We start from the raw sequence: 26,604 nt of genomic DNA on the forward strand, positions 1-26,604 counted from the left end.
TATTAACATTATCAATTATTGGTATTTTTTATTATTTAATCTTGATAATATCGCTGTACACATATGAATTTATACAAGAAAATCTAGTGTAATTTCAACCAAATATATAATTAGCTGATGAAATGATGTTTTATTCTTCTATTGTGATTAGTTATTTTTTGCGAGTAATGAATTTTATATTATTTCGAACTCTCCAATATTTTTCATAAGCATTTAAAAAAAAATGGGAGAATTATTCTATAATGATTTAATAATTCGTCATCGATGTCACCAATTTACAGTAATTTACATGTACCTCTTTCTTGTACATATCGAGAATGTGACTACCAGAAAAATGATGCACAGTGAATTTTAAACTAGTGGTAAATTTTACAGAAATGAAAATGTTAGTCTGTTTCTACTATGCTTGCAACATCAAAACTGTAAGACATACATACACTTCATGTGAAATGAGGTATATAATTATATATACACATAAAACTGTATTTCGTAATATTAATATAATAATGGTAATAATAATAATAATAATAATCCCAATAATGATGTTCTACCCAGATAATAAATACTATAGATACAGTGTGAGTGTGGTGTGTGAGTAAATTAACCAATTAACTTTATAGGGGGGAGAGGATTAGGGATTGCTATGTACAAGTCATATTTGTACTATGCGACTGACGCAATTAGCCATCATCGGCTTTCATTCAGACGCGCCCTGTATTCTCTTCTCTTGTCTTTTTATTTTTCCTTATATACTTTTTCATCCCGCGCGCTCATTTGTTTGTATGTGAAATCATCTGTTTCCTAAATTATAGAGAACAAACCTCTCTGTGCTCTTCTCTCATTCTCATTTACTCTCTCGCGCTCTTTTCGCTCATTCTCAATTATCTAATATCTCGGCGATGTCTCTCACTTCATAAATTATTTAAAAACAATATTTTACACTATTAATGTATGTATAATATATAAAGGTCACCTAATTTGAATAAAATTTGTCAAACAGCATCGAAAAATTGCGCTAATGGGTCCAGGAAACATGATAACAGAGACCCAGTGCCGCGCGAGCATAATATAGTATAATATGCAATTATCTCACACCAGGGGCTTGTACGAGGCATTTTTACTTGTAAAAAAGAAGTATATCGCCTCTCTTTTTCCGTTCTTCTTTTTTCATTTACATCATCTATATAAAATTAAAAAACAACGTAATATTATTTATATTACTTCGTCGTTATTAATAATAAAAGCTTTGTACAAAATTCAATTTACAATTAAAAACATTTTGGTTATGTAATTTTCTAGAGATTCTGATTTGTAATTGAACTATCTACCGACAGAGAGGCAATTGTAAGTTAATTTCTTATAGCGCGTTTTCTTTTGTTTCTCCTTTTCTTTCCGTTTATACGCGCGCATTCGTTCTTTCTCTTTTTCCTCTCTCTCACATGCTCTCTTTTATTCACTTTCTTTCGTTCTCGCACATGTTCATTCGTTCTATCAATCTCTCGCACATACAATTTTACTTCCCATTCATCAGATTCCATTTGGTATGCGGCAATGTACGGTCATCAATAATAGTATCTCGTGTTATCTTATTTTTTGTTTTTCGGAAAACACAAAATACGATCTATTTACCTTTTTTTTCGCCTGACGAATTACACGAATAGAAAAACGTTAAAAAGAATTACTGTGCATCGATAATCATCAAGTTTACGCTACGATCGCGGCGTATTATCGTATTAATTTAAAAAAGAATCGAGTAAAAAAAGTCAGTATTTCGCATTGGAGGTTTATCGATTAATATTTGAAGGATCGTTTTCTCCCAGTTATCCAGGAAATCTTAAAGTCTCTAACAAACAGTTGAAGACGGATGTAGGAAACCAGTTGCTCTCGTAAAGCCCCAAGTGGCGGTATGGTAAAGGAGTGCATGAAAGAGGTGCACATACTGCACTACGAAAGGAGAAGGTGTGGGTCAGACGAGAGCTGCCGCTGCATGGTAGAGTTGCATGAGCGCTTGTACGTGCACTGGTAAGCAGGATAAACGATCCTTCGTGTTCGCATCCACTGCAAGCCATGATAGTGCATTGTATCCCTCCAGCACATATCTGAAATATATTAATAATAATAATTAACAAAATGATAGATTTTGATATTTATAAATGAATTATATTGAATTATAGTAATTAAATTAAAAATTAAAATATGCGGTCAATGAAAGCAACAATATAAACCTGAGCACATCGGTGGTATACTGTGAATCTAATGGATGAGCAGTGAGTGCACTTTGTTGTTGCAATAGATCATCGCTATTCTGCTGTATTGCTGGACTATGCAAATGTAAGGCATTTTTCAAGAACACTGGGCAAACACCCTCTAAATGGGGACAGGCTGACCAAAACCATGGTGGCATTCGTCCAGTTGGTGCAGTAGACACTAAGTAACCAAGAGCAAGTGGTTGCTGCAATAAAGTTCCAACCTCTTCTGCTTGTTCAGCAACTGCTACCTATCAATTATAAATTTTACAGTTAACTAACCGTTTACAGACAGATAATATGTATAAATATTTAACTTACTCTTGGTGTGTTACTACATGGAAACGGACTACCAGGACCATCATGATTGCCTAATCCTGAACCTCCACCATCTCCACCCAATGGGGATCCTTCAGGACGATGTGGGCTACCACCAGGACTTTGACCTCCACCAGCACCAGCCTCTGGCCATACATTGAAGATGTCATTGAAGTCTCCCATGCCTTCCATACCTTCTGGCATATCATCGTTTAGTGCAGAAAATAGCTCATCATCTCCTAATTCTGGTCCATTAATATGCTGCTCTTGAAATGCAGTCTGTGATGACTGTAGCAGAAAAATGATCATTTTTAGACATTCAGTTACATTTAAATTTTTTCTCTTAAAAAAAAATTTGTACCTGTGTGGTAGCAGATGTAGGAAAAACGAGAATATGAGTGCACGTAACATCTTGTGGTGTAGATAATTGGCAGTTTACTGACGCCTGACTAAACCTTTCATCAGGTGTGAATTGATCAGCCATAAGCCTGAGAGTTGAATCTGGTTCAAGGGAGACTAGACAGGCGCTAAGCACACAAGGTGCTGCTGACGGATATAAAAGATTGCACTGGCCACATATTTCTTTAAGGTGTTTAGAGGCTTTGAGAAGCGCTTTTCTGGATAGTAACCAGCTCCAACCTTTCAACTCACCATGTCCAATACGTCCCACACGACCTACTACTAACCTCCAAGGTTGTACCTAAGTATGGAAACATCCAATTTGAGTATATATTTTTTAATTCAATTATATTTTCATTATTTTTAATGTTTATGATTCAATATTTTAAACAACATTTGATATTTTGTTGTGAGCTACTTACACCTTGAGACATTACACCAAGTATGAAATCCATCAATTTTTGTAATCCAATTCGTCTGGCTGAGGCGCGTTTTCTTCTTTTTCTATTTGGTATATCAATGTTGATAGTAGCTGTTTCAAATATTTCTCCTCTATCATCAGTTGCAACTGCTAGCAGCCATGATTGATCTTCGCTAAGACAATAGCTGAGATACAAAACTGCACACTCTTCTGGTCCAGCGATGCCAAAAGACTCTGGTGCTTCGCTTTTCGCCCGTAGTGGAGCCAAGACGTAGGCGGGTGAGTACAACCGGTACGGGGCTCTATTTCGTTCCTGATGTATAGTTGCAAGAGTATTACTATAAGACTGAAAATGATCGAGTCATGGCCTGTTTACTTTTACTACTTTCGTCGTCTTAAACGGCACATGGGCAACGCGATTGTCTATTTTAAGGGAACAGTTCTACACAAAATACAAAAATGCATCTTACATCTTTACTCTTAAGGAAAATGTCTGCTGCGGCAGCGGTACCAAAACCAGTAAGACTTTTTACTGTGGAGTTATGATTTAATAACCGGCGGCCCTGTAGAAACACGTTTAACGCTAAAGCTCTCATCTCGTCCTGTATTTTGCGCCTTTCCCTAGCTCGTCCTAACTCCATTATACTTTCCAAAGATATTATCTGAAGATGAAAACAAATGGAAAATAAATTAGTAAGTTGCTTAATTTGAAGTACAATGTACAAAACGTTGAATATTATTTCGCTTTAACGTGTATAATATAAATTAATATAATTAAAATAATATAAATTGATATAAATATAATAATTTTAAAAATATAAATTATAACAAGAATGTTTTTATTATAATATAGAAAAGATGTAGTCGGCGCGAAATACTTCTTCAGTTCTCCATTTTACCTTTGCTCGAGATCTTTTAACAAAACGTAAGAAAAATCACAATTCAATCTTACCTGAACGTTGATATTGGATCTAAGATTTTCAGGCATGCTATTAACTGCTGTCGAATATGCACGTAACAAAGCTAAAATAGCAAGTCTTCGTCGGTCAGCATCTTCGGGACCTCCCAATGAGAAAGGTTCTACTAAGTAAACGACTATAGCTGGAGGCTCGATTTCCTCTTCATCTGGACCCGATGTTGTATTAGTGTGTATCGTGGCAGTTTGTGAAGTTGGTGTTGTGTTACCGGTATTAGAATTAGTATTTGTTGTTGTGTTTGATGACGGTGTTTCACTTCTAGGATTTTCTCCTTCTAAAAATGTGTAAATTTTATATGTAAATTTATCTCTAAACAAATGTAAGGATAACTTAACTTACAATGTAAAAAGGTACTTGATATGAAAACGTACCAACTGATTCTGGTTTGTTAGTCATTACATCAGGTGTGGCTGGCATTGTGTCAGTAACAGGAATAGTTGTTTGCGGCTGTTGTTGTTTGTTGGTCGGTTGCGAGTCTCCAGGATCTAACAAACTTCGATCTTGAATAACCTGTGTTAAATATGGAGCTAATCGATGATTACAGACTTGCGCATACAATCGCAATAGTTCTCCTAATTGGTTCTCTCCTAAAAGTTTAAACCAATCGTCTATTGGTTGCTTGACTTGTTTCTGTATTGATGCTTTTCCAACGCGAAGAATACCATCGCGTAACGCTTTCGAAATAGGTGTATGCCTTCCTAGCCGACAAATCTAAAATAAATCATAGCTTTATAATCAAAGATAAAAACATATTAATATGTTATGCGAAATTCATTTACTTACTTCATATGTAGTTGATAGTTCGCGGAAGAATGATTTTACTTTATTAATAACACAATCATTGTCTGGTGCTACCACTACATAGGCGACGTCTCTTGGTCCAGCATATGGCTCCAAGAGTAGTTTCTCCCAGTAACTTAAAGCATAAGGTGATAAAGACAGCCAATCTCGGTCATATCCAACAACCAATGCAGGTATTGGTTGAGGTTCACATCGATCATCGGTTCCGCGACCAGCTAAACGATGGAATTGTCTCCAAGTCAAGGGACCTGCAACGGTATATGGTGCTTCCCACATTCGAGTTGTACATTTTTTCTGCACAGCATCTTGCAACAGTGGTTGTAGAGCTCTCATCATTCTCACGATATCACCACTGCACTGAGGTCCTTTCGCTCTAAGGAACACCCATCGATGCACTCCAATTACACGATTAGTTCTTTCATTGTGTGTACCATTAATTTTACCCTGATCGAGAGCTGCTAGCGACACTTCGTTACCATCATTGAATTCCAACATATTCACAGTAGGCGTAAGCATCGGGTAGCTCTTCATTGAGGAATAGATCCTGGATGCTCTGTAAAGACTGCTTGCGGAGCTCTGTATGATCAGGCACTGTTCTCTGAGCAATTCTAACACATTAGGTGGTATCACGTCTAAACCTTCCGACGATTTGCCCCCTCCACAGGCTACAGCGATTAGAGACGCTTTTTTCTTCTCTGCTGGATCCTCTGCAATACCAGTAATTTCCATCTCATCTTCGTAGAACAAGCCAGCTTGATGAGCTAACCGTCGATTTACAACCGCGCTAAAGCCACAACTGCACCTAATCTGATCATCATCTTGAAACAGTGCTCCGCCTGACCATGAGTGGGTAAGATACACACCAGCGTCTGCACCTTTAATATTACCAACAACTTTTGGACCTGCATTGCACACGCAGAGACTGCAACTGTCAAAATTGTGATCACGGAAGATATTAAGCACAGTGTCACCTAAGAGGATATTCACTATGAGAGAGTTCGATTCTGGCGCACGAGTAGGGCCTGGTGTGTCTGCTTCGATGCTATTCAGATTTTTGTTCAGATAGGAAGAGGTGGTAGATGTAGCTGGACTTGGTTGATCATATGGCGGCGGCGGTGGTCTTCCGGATATAGTTGCCGAGCGATATGGTGCTCCCAATGGTGCTGGACTCGGGGGGCATGGTTGTTGTTGTTGTTGTTGAACTGAACCAGGTCTAGTTGGTGGAAGTGGTTTATCTGAATTGTTGGAAGTAGAGTTGCACTGCCAAGAAGATCTATATACGCAGTGCGATGGCAGTGTAACAGGTGGTAGAGATTGGCTGGGCAGATTTGTGAGTGGAGCATATTTGGAAGAACCAACCATCTTACAAATAGGTGTAGGTTTGAACACGTAGGACCAATCATCGATTGGTTCTTCTTGAGGAGATCCCATGTTCGGATAAATGTCGGGGAGATGCCTAAGTGGTCGTTGAGGTACAGAAAGTTCCGTCTGGTCCATTAAAGGGTCGTTTAACTGACAAGGCGAAGCAACGGGATTATGCTCTAAGGATGGTGGCGTCGGAAACATTTTGGAAAGTTCTTCTGGTCGTAACACGCCAACTCCCCGGTTATTATGTCTGTTATTGGCATCTACCCTGGTTTCTTCATGTAGTCCACCAGATCTATTCGACTCTGGGGGAGTTTGTACTTGAAGCTGGTTTAAATTCTATAAAAAATATTGTATAATTTGTAACTTTAATCACAAACGCAATATTAGATATCAGAGAGAGAAAAGGAAAGGCAATGCGTACGATTTCATCGCTAGAAGTGTCAGGATCGGAATTATCAAAGATTTGGTCTAAATCTTTATAGGATGCTTGAAGACCTTCACTAGTAAATAACGATCCTGGTTTAGTAGGATCATCTCTTGGCCGTCTAAGTCCATCAACGCTTGTGCCATTTTCTTCACCTGTTGCATCAAACTCATACGGATCTGTTCTTCTTCCGATGCAATCTCCCTGCACGAATATTAATAAATACAATGTATATGAAAAATGCAAATAATATTTCAGACAAATGAAAGAGGTCACTTACAACATTGACATTTGGTTCTTGCTTAATCTCTAATTTGGGTGTTTGAGATTGAGGAACCTGAGAATTCATTGGTGGATATAATGTATTGCTCCTCACATTGACTGGACTGGTATTAGATTCCTTAAAACGCTTTACAGGATGATTGAGCCATGCTTCTTGCGTTGAATAATCATAGAGCCAAGGTAATGACTGTTCGTTTTCTAGATATATATCCTCACATTCTCTAGAGGTTAAGACTGGTCGTTTTAATGTTGGTCCAGGGGCTGGACTATGCACTTGATTATTGCATGCAGAGGAAATTGATTTTGGGCCTTGAGAAGGGGTTAGTGGTGGGGCAGTGTTTGTATGACTGGGTGGTGGTTGAGGACTAAGAGTAGGCATTGTAGGCTCTGCTGGTGGAACTGATGCTGGCTCGGAATGTGGTGTTGGAAGAGGTGAAGGTGCAGGAGATCCTGGTGAGCCAACAGATGGAACTGGTAGACAATCTCCCCCTGTTGGTGGTCCCCTTGAATAAGAAGGAGGTCCGCCTGGTGGTGTACTTGGCGCTTCTGTTCTGTTCAATACAGACCTATTCCAATTAGAAAACATAATCATAAATTAAGTTATTTTTAATAATCCGGGTATCATAAAAATATTAATGATATATTTCATATTTTAAATTTGATGACTATAATCGACCTTGATAAGTTGATTCATGCTGAATAAAAAATGATACACATACAACTACCACCATGAACGTTTTTATGAAGAGAATTTTATGATACAACACACCTACAATTATTTTACTACTTAGGAAAATTGTTAAAAATACAATTATATACCTAAACATGATAACAGATTCAACTACAATATTGAAGCAAACAATGCACGAATAGGAAAATAACAATTACAAAAATCGTGCTTAAGTTATGAATAATATTATTATGCACATGCAAAGCATTCTTTAACTATTGAAAGAGCTAAATAGTTTAAAACTGTTACAAATTAGAAGTGGTAAAACTTCAGAAAAGGAAGGAAAAACAAAAAAAAACATTTTGATAATATTATATAAAAATGTGCCTTTTTTTATTCAATTATATACATGGTGTCTGGTAAGGTAAGAAGTAAATTTAGAAATCTAACAAATTTATCCCAATATAATGAAGTGTTATCATCTTGTTGTAACTATATTTTTCTTCTGATTTTTAACGTTATTCCCTCCAAGTAAGAAAGTAAATTAAATAAAATTTCAATGATAATTTACTGCCAATAGCACCTTTATAATATGTGGTCCAACGAAGTCTCAGTCTATTACTCCACATCACACATTTACCAAAAATCAATACTTATATCTAGCTAATAAAACATTTTTTGTTCTGGATGATTTGTTGAATATGTGAGTAAGTTTGTTAAACACTTTACTGGACACCTTGTATACTGCAATATGGTTTATTTAGTATATATAAAATGAAAACTAAAACTGCATAATAAAGCATGAAATAAAAAATAATGACTACTTAATTTTAATCAAAGTTGAGACATATTTCTATGATTTCTTGATATTTGGAATACCTTAACTATGAATACCATGATACTGTATATGTAACAATATATAATGGTTACCAGTTATGTATGAATATACTTACTATAGTCTGTATTAATAAGCACATAAATGTAATAGATCCCATTTAAAGTATATATGGAATATGCATATTAGCTGCTTCTCTTCAATAATCAGAGTAATAAAATTTGTACTGTAAATTCACCTTACGTATTGTTATGTATTAAAATAAAATAATAACGAACACTTTTTCTTGTGTATGCTTTACCACAATTAATATTCATAATTTTTCCAAAAATGAGCCCCCCCCCCCCCACAAAAAGAAGATAGAAAAATTGCACAATGACGTTTGATTAATGCGTTATTCGTGCAATTAGATTTAGTTACTCCTATGACTAAATAAATAGCAGAGCTTTCATAAGCGATGTGAATTAAAAGATGACGTTATGGTATTATAACGATCATACGATATTGGCATTATTGCAGTGATTAATTAAGGTATGGGAAAAAATATGATTTTTTCATTGATATCGGGGCAGAAATTACCCACCTGGGGGCATTAGCAGGGACAGAGGGGCAAGCATCCCACTGGGTGGTAGAGCGTCGATGAAACGGTACGACCCTCCGTCCACCTTTATCTACTCTCTCCCTCTGAACCTGAGAGGAGGCCAGGCTCTTCCAACCCCCGGGGGTGGCATACCTGCAACCGATGTATTTAATATCTCGTTTTTTCATATGTTTACTTATCTTAATTATTCTGATTTACTGAGCAGCAACGTGTGGAATAGAAATAGATAAGTAGTCTAATATCAACTTTTATTATCTTTACAATTTTATCAAACCTACATTGGTGTAATGATATAATGTTAAAATCTTTCTTCTCACAAAAAATATAATGTTTAATCTGAATAAAACTTTTAGTTATTATTTATTTAAAATTTAAAGAAAGTACACAAGCTTACCCATGATAACTATATCCTGAGATTTATGTTCAGTTTTATTATGATATGGACTTACCATGTATTGTTTAAAAGGAACATAAAGTTTATATTATTTTATATGAAAGTTTTCAATATAGGACAGTCCTGTTGTCATAAGTAAGAGAACCAATTTCAAGAAATAATTGCATTCTAGCCATTCTCAAAAACTAAATTTACATGCACATATAGCAACAGCCATTAAAAAAATTACTACTTGTACTGTAATATTTTAAACAATCTACATTTTATAAATTGTGCTATAACATGCAGATAGAATCAATAACAATTGCAGACTATACTATTTTGAATATTATCAGATAAACATAAGATACAGTGAAAAGACGTATATATTTACTGCTACATATAATAAATGTGCAAGGAAGATAATAGTTACAAATCTAACAGTAATCTTATTCTTTATATATACTTTCACTTTATACTACAAACTTTGGATAAAAGTGTTATTACTACTATCGCTATTACTGCATTGTTCTTTTTTTTTGTTTATATCATGAAGATATATATAAAAAATATGGAGAAAAAATATGAAATTGTTTTAACAAACAATTTCTCAAATTATATCAATGCGAAATTCCTGAAATTTCTGATCTTTACTATTAACCACTACATAAAATAAAATATGAAATATATTACATACAATGCAGTAAAAGTTAGACTCACTAATAAAAGTTACAAGAAAGTATTACTTACTTTGAACAGGTACAGGAAGACTTTTGTGTTGGATCAATGAAGGTCCAGGTTCCAGGTTCTGTGGAAGATTCTGTCTTGGAAGCAGAAATTGGTGAACTCAAAGTACATTCTGCCCATACACGTTCTGGTAATTCGGTAGCCGCTCGTATATCCTGCTGACTCAAGAGAGGATGTTCATAACTAGCAGGACTATTTGGTGGAGAAAGAGCAGTATCAGATGGAGTATCATCCATATCTGTGACCAGGACATAACATGAGGGATAACGCATGCGAACACCACCAACAAGCACTTCTACTAGAGATGGAAGTCCTGTTTCTACATTACTGCCATTAATCGGATAAAAGTGTTTCCATTCTTCAAGGAGTTGACTATCTGTACGTCCCACTGGGCCAGTTAATGTACCTGCTAATCCATAAGGAGCTAGTATCACTGAAACAGAAGATACATTAAATAATTACATATTTGCAGTAGCAGCATATACTATTGCGTTTTTAAATTATCTTGTAGAACCTAGCTTACCTTTGACACCAGACTGGGAAGTTTGGGTGCGTTGTAAGCAAGTCCTTGTAAGATGTCTCACAGCAGGATGCTGCCTGACATCCACACTTGCACATACAGTGCTTTCTCCATGCACAAAAAAGGCAAAGGAGAATGACAGGTGGCTACTGTAAATGGTACTAAAATTATTTTGCTGAATTAAGTTACAAGAAGATTGATTAATAGTTTGTCTCGTAGCTATGATTGAAAATTATTATTAACAAAAATAGAAGAACGTACCTACTGCAACGGTGTTTCTCGAATCCGTCATAAGGTTGTACGAACCACTTTCCAAGGCGAACAAAATCACGAGATAGTAAGCACCGTTCGATTAAGTTATGCAGAGCCTTGAAAAGAAGTGACCGGCATTCATACGATAATCCGCTTTCCCAAGAACCCTGTTCACTTTCTGTAATCAAAATATTTATATTAGAACATAATCTTATTTTATATATATATATATATATAAAATATATATATAATATAATACTTCAAAAATTTGTATAATATTTGATATAATATTTAGAAAACGTTTTACATTCACACTTTTTTTCTGTTTTGTGAACAGAAGGAACGAAATGAATTTTGTTTTAGAAGCACGTAGTTTTTGTTATTTTCCCGCGATCTACTTTCTTCATCAAATCGAGGCAATGCCTATTCTTATTGGTCGAAAGAAACGACCGATTCCATTGTGAAAGTAATGCAATTCGTGTATAAAATTACAGCCAGTCACGTCGACGCTAGGCAATCCGTAGAAGACAAAAGAAATGTTGGTCGAGACAACTAAAAAATTCTAGAATTTTATGCTCGTGATCTAAGATGAAATATACATTTTCTTATCTTATAATATAACGGTATTACGTTATATTTTCGTTTCTCAAAAAATACGTCTAATTTTGCATTTAGCAACGTAATTCTGCTTTACTCGTGAAATAGTAATGAACTTTACGCTTCATGAACATCAACTGTGTGAGTGTGTGGTATGTATCAGTTTCACTTTCTAAAATAAATTAGTATTACAATAAAACAAATTATACCACTTTATGTAATATAACTTTTATAAATTGCAATATATACATATTTATATTTTACATCTTTATTGCATAATATTTATATAAAAATCAAATGGACTCAATTGAATTATGCCCTATAGATTCCTAGATTTCTATATGTGTGTAGTACATTCATAAATATTACAGATCTCGATTTCACTAGTATTCAAGATTTCATAGAATGTATATTTTGTTGAAAATATCTTGCTGACAACAAAACAATTGTAACTAATTTTTCTATATGAAATTCTTCACTTCTAAATATGTGTATTCAAAAGAGTTATTTTCACCGTCATTTTCATTATCGCATAGTTTGTGCTAAACAAATATTTTTCTAACTTCATAAAATTATTTTTTCATCATATATCGATAAGGAAAAAATTATATTTTTCTACATCCATTTAATAGTTGATGATTTATTAAAATTTTTGACAGAATATATGTATAGTTGCTTAAATTTCTTTTTAATCTATAGCATCCAAAAATCTGGTTTAACCAAGACTAACGGTTTACTAGTTGGTTCCGCAATTGGTGTATTCCTTGCGATGCACAATAATGGAACCTTGCGTCGCATCGCACCGAGTTGCAGACAAGTACATGGTTCAGCGACCCTGTGCAGAGAAACACGGTCTAGCTAACGTTACCGCTTCGTTCGCTTTGCACACCTTCTTTCTCCGAAACAAAAGCATACGGGATTTTCTACAACGACGTCCACAAGAATTCGCGGTATATCGCTTTTGGATTGATCCGATCGTTTAATCAATGAATTGTTATTCTTATGGTATCATTCAATCGTTATTTTATTGTGTATATATAACAAATCTTTTGGCTTTTGTCATTTTAATATTAATTTTAATTCTGTAAGAACTAGCAATGGTTTTCTGTTTCTCCCTCTAAGCTTCAAATCTAATCTAAACTGTTTGGATCATCTATGATTCAACTATTGTAATCGAAGGTTTAAAGTTCATATTATTCTGATACAAGTAACAGATGTCATGGAAGTTGAAAGGAATTAAAAAGTAAACATTGTTAGTTTCCAAGATTTTGGTTCAGTTCTTAAAATGAATCATAAATATATAAATCAATCCTCACACCCTAACAAACCCTAATAAATCAAATAGATTACGATCAGTTTCAACAGAGGAAAATATGTAGAAATATTTATAGTTCTCTCAGGAGTAAGTTCGATACGTAATGAAGAAATTCCAAGACTTGTTTGCTCATATTACTTGAATATTTAACATACGAGAACAATGTTACCCTATGTTGCAGTAACTCAAGAAATCATGATTATTATTCTATTCTAATTCGAATAATATATTCGATTCTAATGAGAAGTATTTTAAATATAATACGGATAGCTGATGCCTCTTCAGCTTATGTACTTTACAACTCGTTACTGTTTTAGAAAATTCATTTCGTTCGTAATCTATCTATTCGCCTTAAGCTTTATAATTTATTTTATGCTTATTAAACTTAACTAGTTGCTTTTAAAATATTGTAACTGATATGAAAATCAGTATGAGATACTGTATATTGTTTGTACTTCAATCATTTTCAATAGTGTGGATCCAGAAGAAAGATTAAAATTAAAGTAAAGACTACATTTGAGTATAATTGTTGTTCGTAGTAGATCGACCATAGTTAATAGGGCAAGAGGTTAACACCTTGTATATTTCTCAATTTAGACGCATAAATTTCACATCTTACAAACAGACAAGCGTCTATGACTCTATCGTCTATTATAAAATATGTCTATTAGAGAATTGAAGATGTCCGTGAGGATAGTAAGAGCTTCATTACTCACCACACGCGATGAGTTCCGGCGACACCAGACCGGAGAGATCAGGTTCCTCGCCATACCAGAAAATCCAGAGTTCCTTAGCGGCAGTAAGGGAAAGGGGTGGCGGTGCGGGCGAGGGTGCAATGCCTAGGTCGAAGATTCCAGCTCCAGTTGCCGAGGCGGTTGCTGGGCCGGAGGTAGCCGGTGTAGCGGCGACTCGTCGCCACACGCAGAGAATGTCACCCGCGAGGCACCGCGAGAAGCTCGATAACACCGGGTCCTCGAGGGGGGTACCCCCGAAATCGCCGGCTACTTCGCCCCACACGAGCTTCTTCCATTTGATACCGCAGAGATCCGTCTATAATAATAAAATTACTCGTTAGCCACATTTATTAAACTCTTACGAATCAATCCAAATATTAATAATAGAGCTACTAGAATTGTTAAAACGACTAGCTCATAATTTTAAGATAGAAATTTCGTAGATATACAGTGGTGCACTTGTAGCGTTTGAATAATTTTTTCTAAGATGTATGGATGAAAGGTCGTTTTTCTTTTTGAAGATATAATATTTATAAAGATTAATATTCATGGGAAAAGTATATCTATGATGATGATTAAAAGCATATTGACAATGAGTATTTCGGTATTGTATTAATCAATACTGAAACAAAATGATGCTGAATGTAATGTCAATTTGTGGATATAACTGACTTTTAATAATTGAAGAATTAAAATTCTTAATTTATTAAAAGGTAGTCGATCTATTTACCGTTAGTAAGTCAAATAAATTCTACAAGATTGCCTTTAAAATGTATTGTGATTAAGATATTAAAATGTTCAACTATGATAATTTCAAAAAGAGGAACTATTGCATGGTAGATCTAACTTCTAGCTGAACTTTTGAGAAGGAATTTAAATGGATATATGAAAATAATCTACCCTGTTAATGTCATATATTTTATCTAATTAACTGAAAAATAAATCTGTTAAATTAATTAAATGAAGCTTTATATATCTTTAATAATATTTGATTATACATTTATTAGTGTCAGCGGCTAAAAGCAATGATAAAATATATAATTTACACGTATAACATAACACTTGTACAAACTCTTCCAATTAGCGAAGATAGGTTAGGGACTGTAGGGAATGTATCGGATCATTCATTGACCATTGAGAAAGGTCGGTCCTTGAACTTTCGCCGCATTCTATTTCCATTTGTCACGCAACGTAACAAATCGTTGATTTAACCATGAACAATAAGATTCTCCTTTAATGTGCAGATTAGTATTAGAACTTGAGATTATGTTGCAATTTTGTTTACTAAAAAGTAATTAATATCTTGTTAAAGAGTTATCGATATTGATAATACAGTTTTTACATCAACAATATAATTGTACTAATTGTAAAACCATAATGATTTAAGAAAAAGGTTATGTTTTTTTATAACTTTGCTAATAAGAATTAAAGCAATAAAATAATTAATAATTTACAATTTTAATACAAATTACTGCAAACTACAATTTCGCGTAGTCTAAATAATGTTTCTATACGAACATTAAATAGATATTCAATGTAGGTTAGAGACATACATAAACTTTTTAATTGCAGTTTCACAAGAATTTTGTTTTATGTTTTATTAACAGCATTTATAAAAAATATAATGATAAATTACTAATATATGATAACTATGTATTTATTAGGAGGACTCTAAATAAAAAGTGAAAGCGATAAATAAATCATAAATATTCATACAGATATCTGTAACGAAACCAAATGATTTCCCGTTGAACGCATCAGTCTGCACTGAACGTTAAATTTTCCGTTACATCAGCTTGCAACTTTCTGAAAACGTCAATGAACTTGTGCTTGATAGGAAGGAAATAGGAAGATAAATACTTTAGTTGAAATTGAGTTGTATACAAGGTATCCACGTTTAAGGAAAAATGTATCTTATCTTGGTTAGTCAGAGGCCATTCACCCTGGTCTGATATCTCTAATGCATCTGATTCATACATTTTTTGCTACCTTCTATATGAATAGTCGATGCTTTTTTCGTGGGTAATCGATATACAGTTTAAAGTCGATTCTGAACACTTGAAATGTGCAGTTGCTATTAACGCATGCGTGAGAGCGATATTTGTAATTTAAATGCACTCAACGTCAAACATAATCAATCGTTTTATGATAATTATATATCTTTTCTATTAAAACAATTTACTGTAACTTATTATAAGTTTGCAAATAACATTTTGTTGTTACTGGCTGTAAGCTACGTACAAGATAAGAAAAAAGAATTGATAGAGAGAGACACAATTTTAATTATTGTTAAATACAAATTAATCGTTAATTATTGACACATTTAAATAATTCAATGATTCATAAGTTTGTCGTAATTATTACAACGGTATTATTAACGACCTAGTTTAGGCCTAATCAGATGTTATGTACTTTGCTATAGTTTCATTTATCTTAAACACTTTAGAAGGCATAATACCTTTTCGATATGATTTAGACATGTTGTTATTTGTTAGATGGTTATGCATAACATTTGCTACCTTCTGTTACTTAAAAACTGTCATAATCACACTAAGACAGTAATAATAGCAGGGTGGAATAGAGAATTTCCACATATTTTCTTGTTTTTAGTACAATGTATATGAACCGCGGCGCCACCGTAAGCACGTCTGTCTATCGTATGGCGCCACGATGTGTCTGTCAGAGTAATAAAGACACGCGCAGTCGCGAGCAGGTCGCGCGCTTCTCAACCAATCAAACATGCGCCTTTTCTTACGTCATATTGCCAGCTGACATAACCGGAACAGATTCAAATAAGAGCGGAAACTTCCTATGATACTAAATAGGATAATATATAAATCTAATAACGTTTTTTTATCGTGTATCGTTAACGTTACTTTTGATTCATATTCAGACTACTTATTTTTTCATGCAAATACTACAAATTAAAAAGTACAAAACATCAATTTTTTCTATGAGTAGTACACATATATAATATTCAAGATGCAAAAAATTTATGTTTATGGTTGTAAACAAAAAGATAAGTATATTATTCGTTATTGCGAAGTATTACTATAGAACTATTAAACCTGTTTAAGAAAGAAAAATTCTTTCCAAATTGTTTATATCTTATCATTAATGTCATTCAACAAGTACTAATAACCTAAAATACCTGGGAAATTAGATAAACTATCCAAATAACCTATAAAATTACACATCCCTAAAATTTAATTCAAAATTTTTCGGAATACACCAATATCTATATTCTATCTATAATAATGAAAATATAACGAATAGAAGTGATATTTTCTTGATTCTATTATATTTTAGAGACAATAGATGAAAAAAGAATCGATTGGGAAGGTAAGGGCGCGCGGTGGCGCCTATCGTGTCGACGAGACGAAATAATCGGTGAGCAAAGGCGCCCATCGCAACGCTACGGGGCTGTCAAGCTTGCTGATCAATACAAGCAAGGCGACGTGCAAGGCCGCCCGCGTGGATTCAACTCGCGGGTCCGCCACATTCCCTCGTTTCATCCTGTCGTACGCGCCTGTATTCGTATTGCTTTTCTCCCACGGTATCGTTTCTTATAGATTCTTTCTCTCTCGCTTTGCATTACTTTATCCTGTCTTTGCCCTCTTTCCAAATTTTCTATTTTATCAGTGGTTACAGTTTGTCTAAAATTTTAAGACGTGTAATTATCGAATAATTTAACAATCTGTGTTGGATATTAAATTGTAAGATAATTTTTAGGGGAATTTTTTGAGCTCACATTACTTGGGCCATAAAATTTATCTTTATTTCAATGATGTCCCTACATTCCTGGTGTAATGAAGAACAAATTTTAGTAGTTGTCGTGGTCTTCTCGAACATAATTCTTTAGTATACAATAAGACATTTCTAACAAGTTTATTTTACACGTTTATTTCTAAATGTTTCTTCTTACTCTTTCTTTTCGAGTATAAAAGATTAATCAATGAATGAATCAAATAATACATTGCGTTAAATATTATTTCCTTGAAATTAAAAAATATTACCAAAAAGACAAAACTCCGTAGCTTTAAAAATTTACTTTTCATATTAAAAATTTGAGCTATGGACCATATAAAGATCTATCATAACAGTACGAAACTTTGATTTTAGATTCCAAACATATTTAAACATATCATCTGCTACTTTAATGTCTTCAAATATTATCAATGTACAATATTTTGGTCTAAACATTTTACTAAATTGGTTAGAACGGTGAGAACAAAAACATATGGAACAACGAAATAACTACGGACAAAGTATCGACGCAGCCTTCAACCGATTATAATTCCAAATGCAACCGATCGCAATCCTCATGGTTCGAGTCGAAAACATACACAATTGCACATCGAATTATTGATCGTGTCACCAGAAGGAAACAATGCCGACCGAACGTGTCAATGAAGACAGAAGAAAACTGTACAATCTCATTTTTCTAGTAGCAGAGCGTGTTTCGGTGCGCGTAGAACGCAGCTACAGCTGTAAATTCCCATTTCTGTTACTGCCCTCCTTATACGCTTGCCGTTAAAGCAGCACGAACATTACATTCACGTGCGTAACGAAGCGGAATTCTCTTGCGTACAAGTTACTCGAAAGTGGATAGAGTACGCCTCTACGATGCCACCGACGTTCCTCTTTCATTTTTTCCCTATGAAATCGTACTTGCTGTGTGGATTCTTCTAACTTTGTTCTTGTTATTGGTTATTTTGAAAGTCCCTTTATCCTTATGTTAACTTACAGTGAAGTATTACGGCAGATATGATTGTTTCAATAATATTACATACATACTCATACTGATATTTAATAACTATAATAATTTTTGATTATTTATTTTCATTTATCTTTAATTTAGAAATCAGTTATTAATATCTAAACGACATTTCGAAGTAATGGTTAAAATTGCAGTTACCATTAAAAAAAAAAAGAATTTACAAATTATACGAAAAAGGAAAAAATAAATTCTAGCCATGTATCAATATTTAACAAGCACAACAAAGTGAGAAATTATTCATTAAGTGAAAAAGTGTAAATATAAAATAAACGATATTTAACAGAACAATTAAATTATATACCCTTATCTTTGAAAGAATGACTTTTTTACGTAGAAAATTATGTGTTCCTCTATTTAAACTTAAACAGTTCATCTCAACATTCAAATACAGCATCCTGCTGACTAATATATATTATTATCACTTTCGCTTATTCCTATTCCTGTCTCAGTTATTATTTCCATATAATTAATTACAATACACAAAAAAACGGCACGTAGATTATATTAAAATAAATTACAAGGTATGTTGTAATATGCAGCTTTGTCGAACCTGTAATTAAATTGTCTAATTGACAAGTTTACCAGAAAATTGTACACGAATCGCACAATCATCCTAGCCATCCAATCTCGTCATCCTCTATTTTCCTATTTCTCTATACGTGCAAAGGAAATTGTAAATATTTAGCATGTCCTTACTATTGTTTCATATGTTTCCATTCGCTCCAAACGAAGTCAAGTATTAACTCTAATTTTGAATTTAATTTCATGAAATTATGAAGACTACTTAAATGTCATTTATCAGTCATTGTCAGATAAGTTCAAGCAAAATAAGTTCGACGTAAAAATGTCGAGAGAAGAATTCGATTCGAGAGACACTGGGTATTCTAAATTATATCAGAGTCCGGTCTGGTGATTTCTCGGGCGAGATACGTGAGGCACGCGGCTTCTTCGTCGACGAAGTCACTCGGCTAGATTATGCTGAAACTGGTGCTCCGTGGAGAGAAACAGGAGAAGTCGAAGGGGGCTTGACCAGCCTAGGTGAAAGCCTTGCACTGCGAGGACGTCACGTGTTAAGACTACAAGAGAGTTTACACATTGCTCGGTTTTGAGCTCGCCACTTTTGCTTCGAGCTGACCTCGGAACATCATTCTTTTTTTTATCCCATCACCAAACTTTTAGAAACCACTTTCGGATGAATCTCGACTAAATTTGATCCAAGAAAAAGATCGAGAGTCTCAATTTCGAGCACACTTTGCTGCCCACTCAAAGAACGACAATGGAATCTTACAAATTCTGCTACTTTTAACCTTTGCATTGTATTGCTATTGCATCATAGGTGACCCATAACAATTTGAATCAAAGGTACAGACAGTTTCAACCTTAAATTGGACAACACGTGTCCTTTAAGGTGAATCTGAATTCTTACATCGCTATCATGATCTGAAGAATTAAAGGGCTCAATGGAAAAAGAATACAAGTTAGATGTGCTTCAATTTTATTTCTGTAATCTAGCATCCATTCTGTCAGTATGTTCATACGTTGAAAAAAATTAAGAAGCAAACTTTTGATTTTTGAATAAATTGTGGAGGAGATCAACTCTCATTCACTCCTTGTTAATTTGACAAGTTGCGATAAACTTGATATATTATGTATACATTCGTGTTATTTGTAACGTACGTTTCATTACAGTTATTCTCGTTATTTACACTTGAAAATATCCCTCTAGATTTATATAGTGTTAGGAGAGATAAACTGAATTGGGGAAATAAGAGGCGGATGAGGGTCGAACTAAATTGCAATTGAAAACCGACAATTGATGGGTATTTATTAATATTCCTAATTAATTATAGATCTTAGTTAACTGAGAAATTATTGGCCTGTTCTCCCGTCGTTCGATTTATAACGGTAAATCGAGAATTGTGACAGAATAAAATATGCTACGTATAAAATAATTTGTTACAGTTGATATCAATAATTATTCACTTGACTAAAAATTTCCCTCACAAATCGCAACAAAATATTTATTTCATCATAATTTCTTTTAAATAAATTATTAAAATTATTCAAGAATCCAGTATATAATTTTATGTTGAGATATAGATGTTTATTGATAAAATTAACATGTGTGCTTATCTAATTAATTAGATTAATTATCTAATTATCTTTGATAATAGATGGACGTGTTTCTGTATATACATATACATGTATTTGTATTGAGAACCACTGCGACCGAGCATTGCTCCTACCAGGCCGTTGCAACTCGAATTTTACCGTGAATACAAAGTAACTATAAAGCTGTACACAAAAAGCCGCCAACAAAGTTATTCTATTCAAAACATCTGAGGTTTTACCTGCTTAAAAAATTGTATATGTCACTCTGTGGGTATCAAACGAAGTATCTATTTCTGATTTTTAGTGAATTTTAAGGACATTAATCATTTCAATAATCTTTAAAGGATTCGATCCTTAATACACAGAAAAATTAATTAATAGAATAGAAATAATAAGAAGATTAACTATAGAAATAAATAAATAAATTGGTATTACTGTAAAATTGTTAAACTATGTTTTATAAAGAATGTAAATAAAAGTTTAAAAAGTGATTTCAGTGAGTTATTATTAAAATTCAAATAATTACGAAGACCCTCAAAATTAATAAAATAATACTCCAATAAAAGAATGGATTGCACAAAAATTCAGATGCTATCAGAATCACGATATTTCATAATATTGGTAGAAATAATACAAGAATATACCGTACTCCAAGATCATGTCATGTTACGTAGTAGATATCCTTAGTAGATAATTTCGAAATAATTTCTTAAATCGAATTCATGCGGAATAGCGGAGGCCGACGAACTGTCGTCAAACGTAAACGAATTTCATCGGGGAAAGCTACGGGGTAGGGGGAGGGGGGGAGCCAAAACGAAAGCATAGTTTTCCCTGCAACCGACAAACCAGTACTGACGACATGACACGCAACAACTAAACTTTCCCGAATTTTAATCTAATCCAATGAAGATGTACAATAAAATAGAAAAATCCTAAGGAGAATAGTCGAAATAATAATAATAAATAAACAATCGATAAATAAGCCTTGTTTAATTAATTTTAATTAATTAAATAACTTTTATTTAATTTTAATTAAATTAATTTAATTAATTAAAATAAATAATTAATGTTTTATAAATCCCAATCATTCGAATAGCTCATTTTAACAACTTTTATCACGATGATGTCTGCTTTGGAAAATCCCCTAAAATCAATTTCCAAAAACTTCTTCATTTTGTTGTTATCCAGACGAGCGCTACTATAAAATTAAGTTAAAAAAAGGAGAGAAAGAAAAAATATAAGAAAGATACGAAACGAACAGTAGAAATTCATTCAGGTGGATGTTTTGATTGACTGTTCGTGAGAATGCGGTACACTGCGAGTGTAACAGAAAAATGTGTCTGTCTCGCCGTTATACCCGTGATAAGTATGTGTATACATGAGTCGCGCGCATTCTGCATGGTCAAAATGAAGAGAGAAAGAGGGGAGAGACAGCCTAAAGGCCTTGCATACAGGCCGTTTCTAAAATAGATGACCAAACTTTAAAAGCATACAGGAGTCACGAATGTGTCATAAATGTAAAGATTTATTCAGGCTATCACATTATGTATAAAATATTACTATTTTTTGTTATTAAAATTACGATCTTTTACTAAACATTATACTCCTTTATTTTTTCACAAATTTACTAGAAAAAAAGAAAAGACAGTAGAAATTAACAGCGTGGGGGCAGTTGGCCCCAAAAGTAAAAAAATTCTTTAGCCACAGTTTCGAAGGCGTTTTATATCACTAAATTATCAGTGATTCTTTCTTTTCAATATTTATTAAATCAATGTATTATCATCTATTTAATATTAATATACATTTTCAAGTTTCGTGAACATAAACAAAGATTAAAATTTTATTATGAAACGTCTAATTATTTCATTGAAGCGCGTAAATATTATTCGTATTGAACTGACACACATTTAAATATTTGTACACTGAGGCGTTCATATACTCAGAATTTTTTTTATCGTTAATATTTATTACTCTGTATTTAAATACGAATTGCAGTAAATCTTTTAACTGTATATTCGAAAAATATCAATATTAACAATCAAAAAAGAGAAATTATTTCTTTAATGATGTGTAAGTAATCGCTTATCAGCGACTGACATCTCAATTAGTAACATATTTTAAAGAATTAAATTTTTGTTAAAAATGTAATAAGAAAATTAATGCAAAATATAACAAAACAGAAATATATATGTAATTTACTTCGGGATTGATGTTCATATTAAATTCATAGAGGCAGATAAAATGTTATGAAGTTATAACGTTACAAAAGGTAAAATATAATTGAGCTTTGTCACGTGTGAATTATGTTTAATCGTATATCTTCAGCAGAAACAACGTTTAATAACAACTTCACAGGTATGTCAGGTATTCTTAGAAAGTTCAGAGAAACTAATGAAGATAAGTCGTACATTCGACGAAAATCTATTCACAGAAATGGTTGCATAGACGAATAGGAAAAAATACGTATCTGATGTTGGATACGCCTAGGGTATTAGTCCCTATTAATGACATCATTGTTATACGTTTATTATTAAAGCATCAGTAAAAAAAAGCTTTCAAGAATAAATAGATAACGTGTCTTGTTTAATAAAAATATTTAAATTAGCAAAGCATATGATATACGGCAAGGTATTACATTTTCATTTGTCAAAGTATAACTACATTCTTCAGGATTTCTAGGGATTTTCACGAGTATGGTATCTCGAGACATCAACGAACACTTACTCAATAAAATTGAATATATTGATGAATAACATACAATTTACATTATATAACAAATAAATTTTATATGTTAAACATAAGTGAATAAATTTTTAGAATGTTTTAATAGATAAAAAGACTAAAAAAGTGATATATATATTGAGCAGGCGAAACTATCTCAGAATAAACTTAGAATTTATTAAATACTTTATTAATGAATAAATTAGCCTAATGTCACGTTAATAAGAATCAATATCCTATTTTCAAAATATAACACAGACAGGTGTATCACGAAAAATCAATATATTCTGATAGGTTGGTATGCATCGCACACATACACGTTCGAGATTCGTTGAGTTCAACGGAAAAGAAATTCCTAGACTTGTCGGACCAGAGCAGAGCAAAGACGAGGGCTTTCAACCGGTGCAAACAATCGTCTGGCACAGTTTTGTGGTTCCCTTGAAAGGCGAAAGGAATGTTACGAGAGACGATTTCGTTATCTAGTCATTGGGGGAAGAGACGAAAACACGCCGCGTTTTCAACAGTTTATCCAGAGATTAGTAGTAAAAACAACAATAACATAACACGCTAGAAACAATCGAACAATATTCACTACGGTAATCAAAGGATATCAGTGGTCAGCACTGTTGCAACCTCCTTAATTCTCTCACGAGTGGGAAACTCAGGGCCGACGTGAATCAGGCATGACATTGGGTCTTATAAACTTTAAATCCCAGTGACGCGCGTATACACGCTTGCGCGTTTATACAGGGTGTCCGGTTTTCCGTGCAAACTTCATCAGAGTAGTATAAAAATAAAACTAGAAAAATAAGGTTGTGTTAGATTGATGCATACAAAATGCTGTTTCTTCAAATGAAAGTTTAACTGTTAATCTAGACATAATTCGATGCACTTTCTCAACTAACAAGTTTCACTATTCTATATTTATAAGAATTACTAGTTCTCAAATGCAACATTTGTATTTCTAATAACTTTCATATCGGTTTTTCCAAATTTAGATTCATAGGAGGAAATTAATCTGTCAAATCCGCAATTCGTACAAATGACATTTCATACGCACCAATCTAACAAAAAAATGTTATAAATCCTCAATTAAAAAATTATAGGACAAATATGAAATGTGAAATAAACAGTATGCGAAGCATCAATACAAGACGAAATTATCGATACACATCTGACATCGGATAATCGCAATGTCCAATCATTTATAAACTGAAATCGGTTTTGATCTTGATTCGTTTCTTCATGTGCGATATTGATTCCCATTATTTTTTCACAACTGAATAATTGTACTACGAAGAATAAAGCACTTATGAACTTTTTGTTATATGACATTTTTATCTCTAGAACACATTAATAAACTTCATACGGTAAAACTTAGGACACCCTGTATAAATACCTATAGACAGTCAATTATACAAACCTACACACACCCATTGAATTTTGTAGATATGGTTAAACTCCCTCACAAAATATCACTTATATATCAACACAAATGAATTGTTTCTTAATTTGCTCAGTATAATGTTTTAAATTCAGAATGAGATTGCGTCGTTTCTAATTTTGCTACCAACAAAATTTTAGAACCTATATTGATCAAACATTTTTTATTCTCATCAGTAAATACTATTTATTCCCCTTTCCTTCGTAAATCTCTGTATTTATACGTACGTATATACAACGCGCTGCAAGAATTGTGATACAAAATCGAGGTTAAGAAGATTCTATACATTCCACATAACACGAAAATTAAAAATAACAAAATTTAAAAAATTGAATTTGAAAAATTGTCAAGTAAGTATACAAAACAAAGTATTGAATGATTTTGCTGACTGTACACTCGTATACACACGGGAATTAATCAAGTTCGCGTACACTTGACAAGTTGTCAAACTCAATTTTCTCAGAAACGGAGCCTCCAACGCAATTTTATCATTCTTGATTGTTATTCCATTTTGAATCACAGAATTTTCCTCATCTTGAACCATAATTTTCGAGACATGCTATATATGTACATATTATACAGGGTGTTCCAATTGCTCGATCAAACTTTTTAGTGTGTTATGAACAAATAACGGAAAGATGTCGTATAAATATAGGTTGTTTGAAACTAGATTAAAAGGTTCTAAGAAAAATACGAAATACAAAAGGAATGGCAACAAGCTCTCAGTTACTATAATGCAAAACGAAAATAGGTTGACAACCTAACCCAAACTTCTAGCTATTAATACTCTGTTTCGAAATGTTTACCGTTTTTGACAATAGTCATAAGACACACCGGTAAAAGTTTGAATCCATTACTCTATGATCATTTTATTTCATTTTTTGTGTTAGTTGTTATTTGTTTGGAATTCTTTCTTTCGTTTTCCCCTTAGGTCTCACTCTTAAATTTTTTGCACTGAATTAATCAAATCATTTATATTAGTTCATTACGTATTAGTTTTTGCTTGACATGCTTTTTCTTTCAAAAACTACTAGCATGAGACACACCTGACGATTTAGCAGTTCGTAATATCGTTCCTTTCGCATCACGTATTTCTTTCATAACTTCTTAATGAAGCTTCAAACAACCTATGTTTATACGACATATTTTCCTTATTTATATCCATAGAGCATAATGGAAAAGGTTTCAGTCAGAAAAAAACTGGAACACCCTGTACACACAGCAATGGGTGAGAGGGAGGGGAGGGGAGGGGAGTGCCGCGCGATACACAACACCGACGTCGACACGAACGATCGAGTACTGCCCACGGGAATTCTCCGATATATAGGTTAACCCGGGCGACTTCTGCTCGCGACATTACGCGGTACCGTTAAACATTCATTGGACAACTGGCACTTCCATCCTCTGAAGCCTCTGTCTCCATTCTGCCATCTCGATTCTTCAAATCACACACATTGAAGCAGATATGCGCGACTATATGAGTCTTACGAGTGAAGAGAGTGGGCTCACTGATCACTCACCAGTGCGAAGAAATTCGTGTGGCAGTCCTCCAGGCTAGCGCCGTTCGTTTGATGCGACGGATGCGTCATGGCTTCTCCATCGTACGGCGTACACTCATTAGCAACACTTCTCGCGGCGGCGCGCCTCTCTCAGGCCCCGAAAAATCA

The 26,604-nt window shown here is 33.7% G+C and overlaps 1 protein-coding gene across 6 annotated transcripts; it reads right to left on the reverse strand.

Moving 5' to 3' along the window:
* Positions 1 to 1,178: 1,178 nt before the first annotated feature.
* Positions 1,179 to 26,596, reverse strand: LOC117212119 (mediator of RNA polymerase II transcription subunit 13). Of its 6 annotated transcripts, none has more exons than XM_033456638.1 (17): positions 26,458 to 26,596; positions 13,863 to 14,196; positions 11,244 to 11,412; positions 10,986 to 11,131; positions 10,466 to 10,895; positions 9,325 to 9,474; positions 7,235 to 7,802; positions 6,952 to 7,158; positions 5,145 to 6,866; positions 4,733 to 5,072; positions 4,337 to 4,635; positions 3,855 to 4,046; positions 3,386 to 3,697; positions 2,926 to 3,264; positions 2,568 to 2,852; positions 2,226 to 2,497; positions 1,179 to 2,099 (listed from the first exon to the last, which is right to left on the reverse strand). In XM_033456638.1, exons 1-17 carry the CDS (start codon positions 26,524 to 26,526, stop codon positions 1,967 to 1,969), a joined length of 5,967 nt encoding a protein of 1,988 aa, XP_033312529.1. In that variant the 5' UTR covers positions 26,527 to 26,596; the 3' UTR covers positions 1,179 to 1,966. The 6 variants fall into 6 exon arrangements, with proteins under 6 accessions (XP_033312529.1, XP_033312527.1, XP_033312528.1 ...); XM_033456636.1 differs by having other exon boundaries at positions 3,386 to 3,730; XM_033456637.1 differs by having other exon boundaries at positions 10,986 to 11,143.
* Between the last annotated feature and the right edge of the window lie 8 nt (positions 26,597 to 26,604).

Source organism: Bombus bifarius, unplaced genomic scaffold (assembly GCF_011952205.1).
Source record: "Bombus bifarius isolate JDL3187 unplaced genomic scaffold, Bbif_JDL3187 scf7180000008274, whole genome shotgun sequence".
Lineage (NCBI taxonomy): Eukaryota > Metazoa > Arthropoda > Insecta > Hymenoptera > Apidae > Bombus > Bombus bifarius.

Bases quoted from the DNA above. Each gene is read 5' to 3' on its own strand.
- LOC117212119 (XM_033456635.1), bottom strand. From the start codon at position 26,526: ATGACGCATCCGTCGCATCAAACGAACGGCGCTAGCCTGGAGGACTGC. The intron at 6,867-6,951 runs GTACGCATTGCC...TATTTTTTATAG, and splicing joins ACACTTCTAGCGATGAAATC to AATTTAAACCAGCTTCAAGT. The intron at 5,073-5,144 runs GTAAGTAAATGA...GATTTATTTTAG, and splicing joins AACTATCAACTACATATGAA to ATTTGTCGGCTAGGAAGGCA.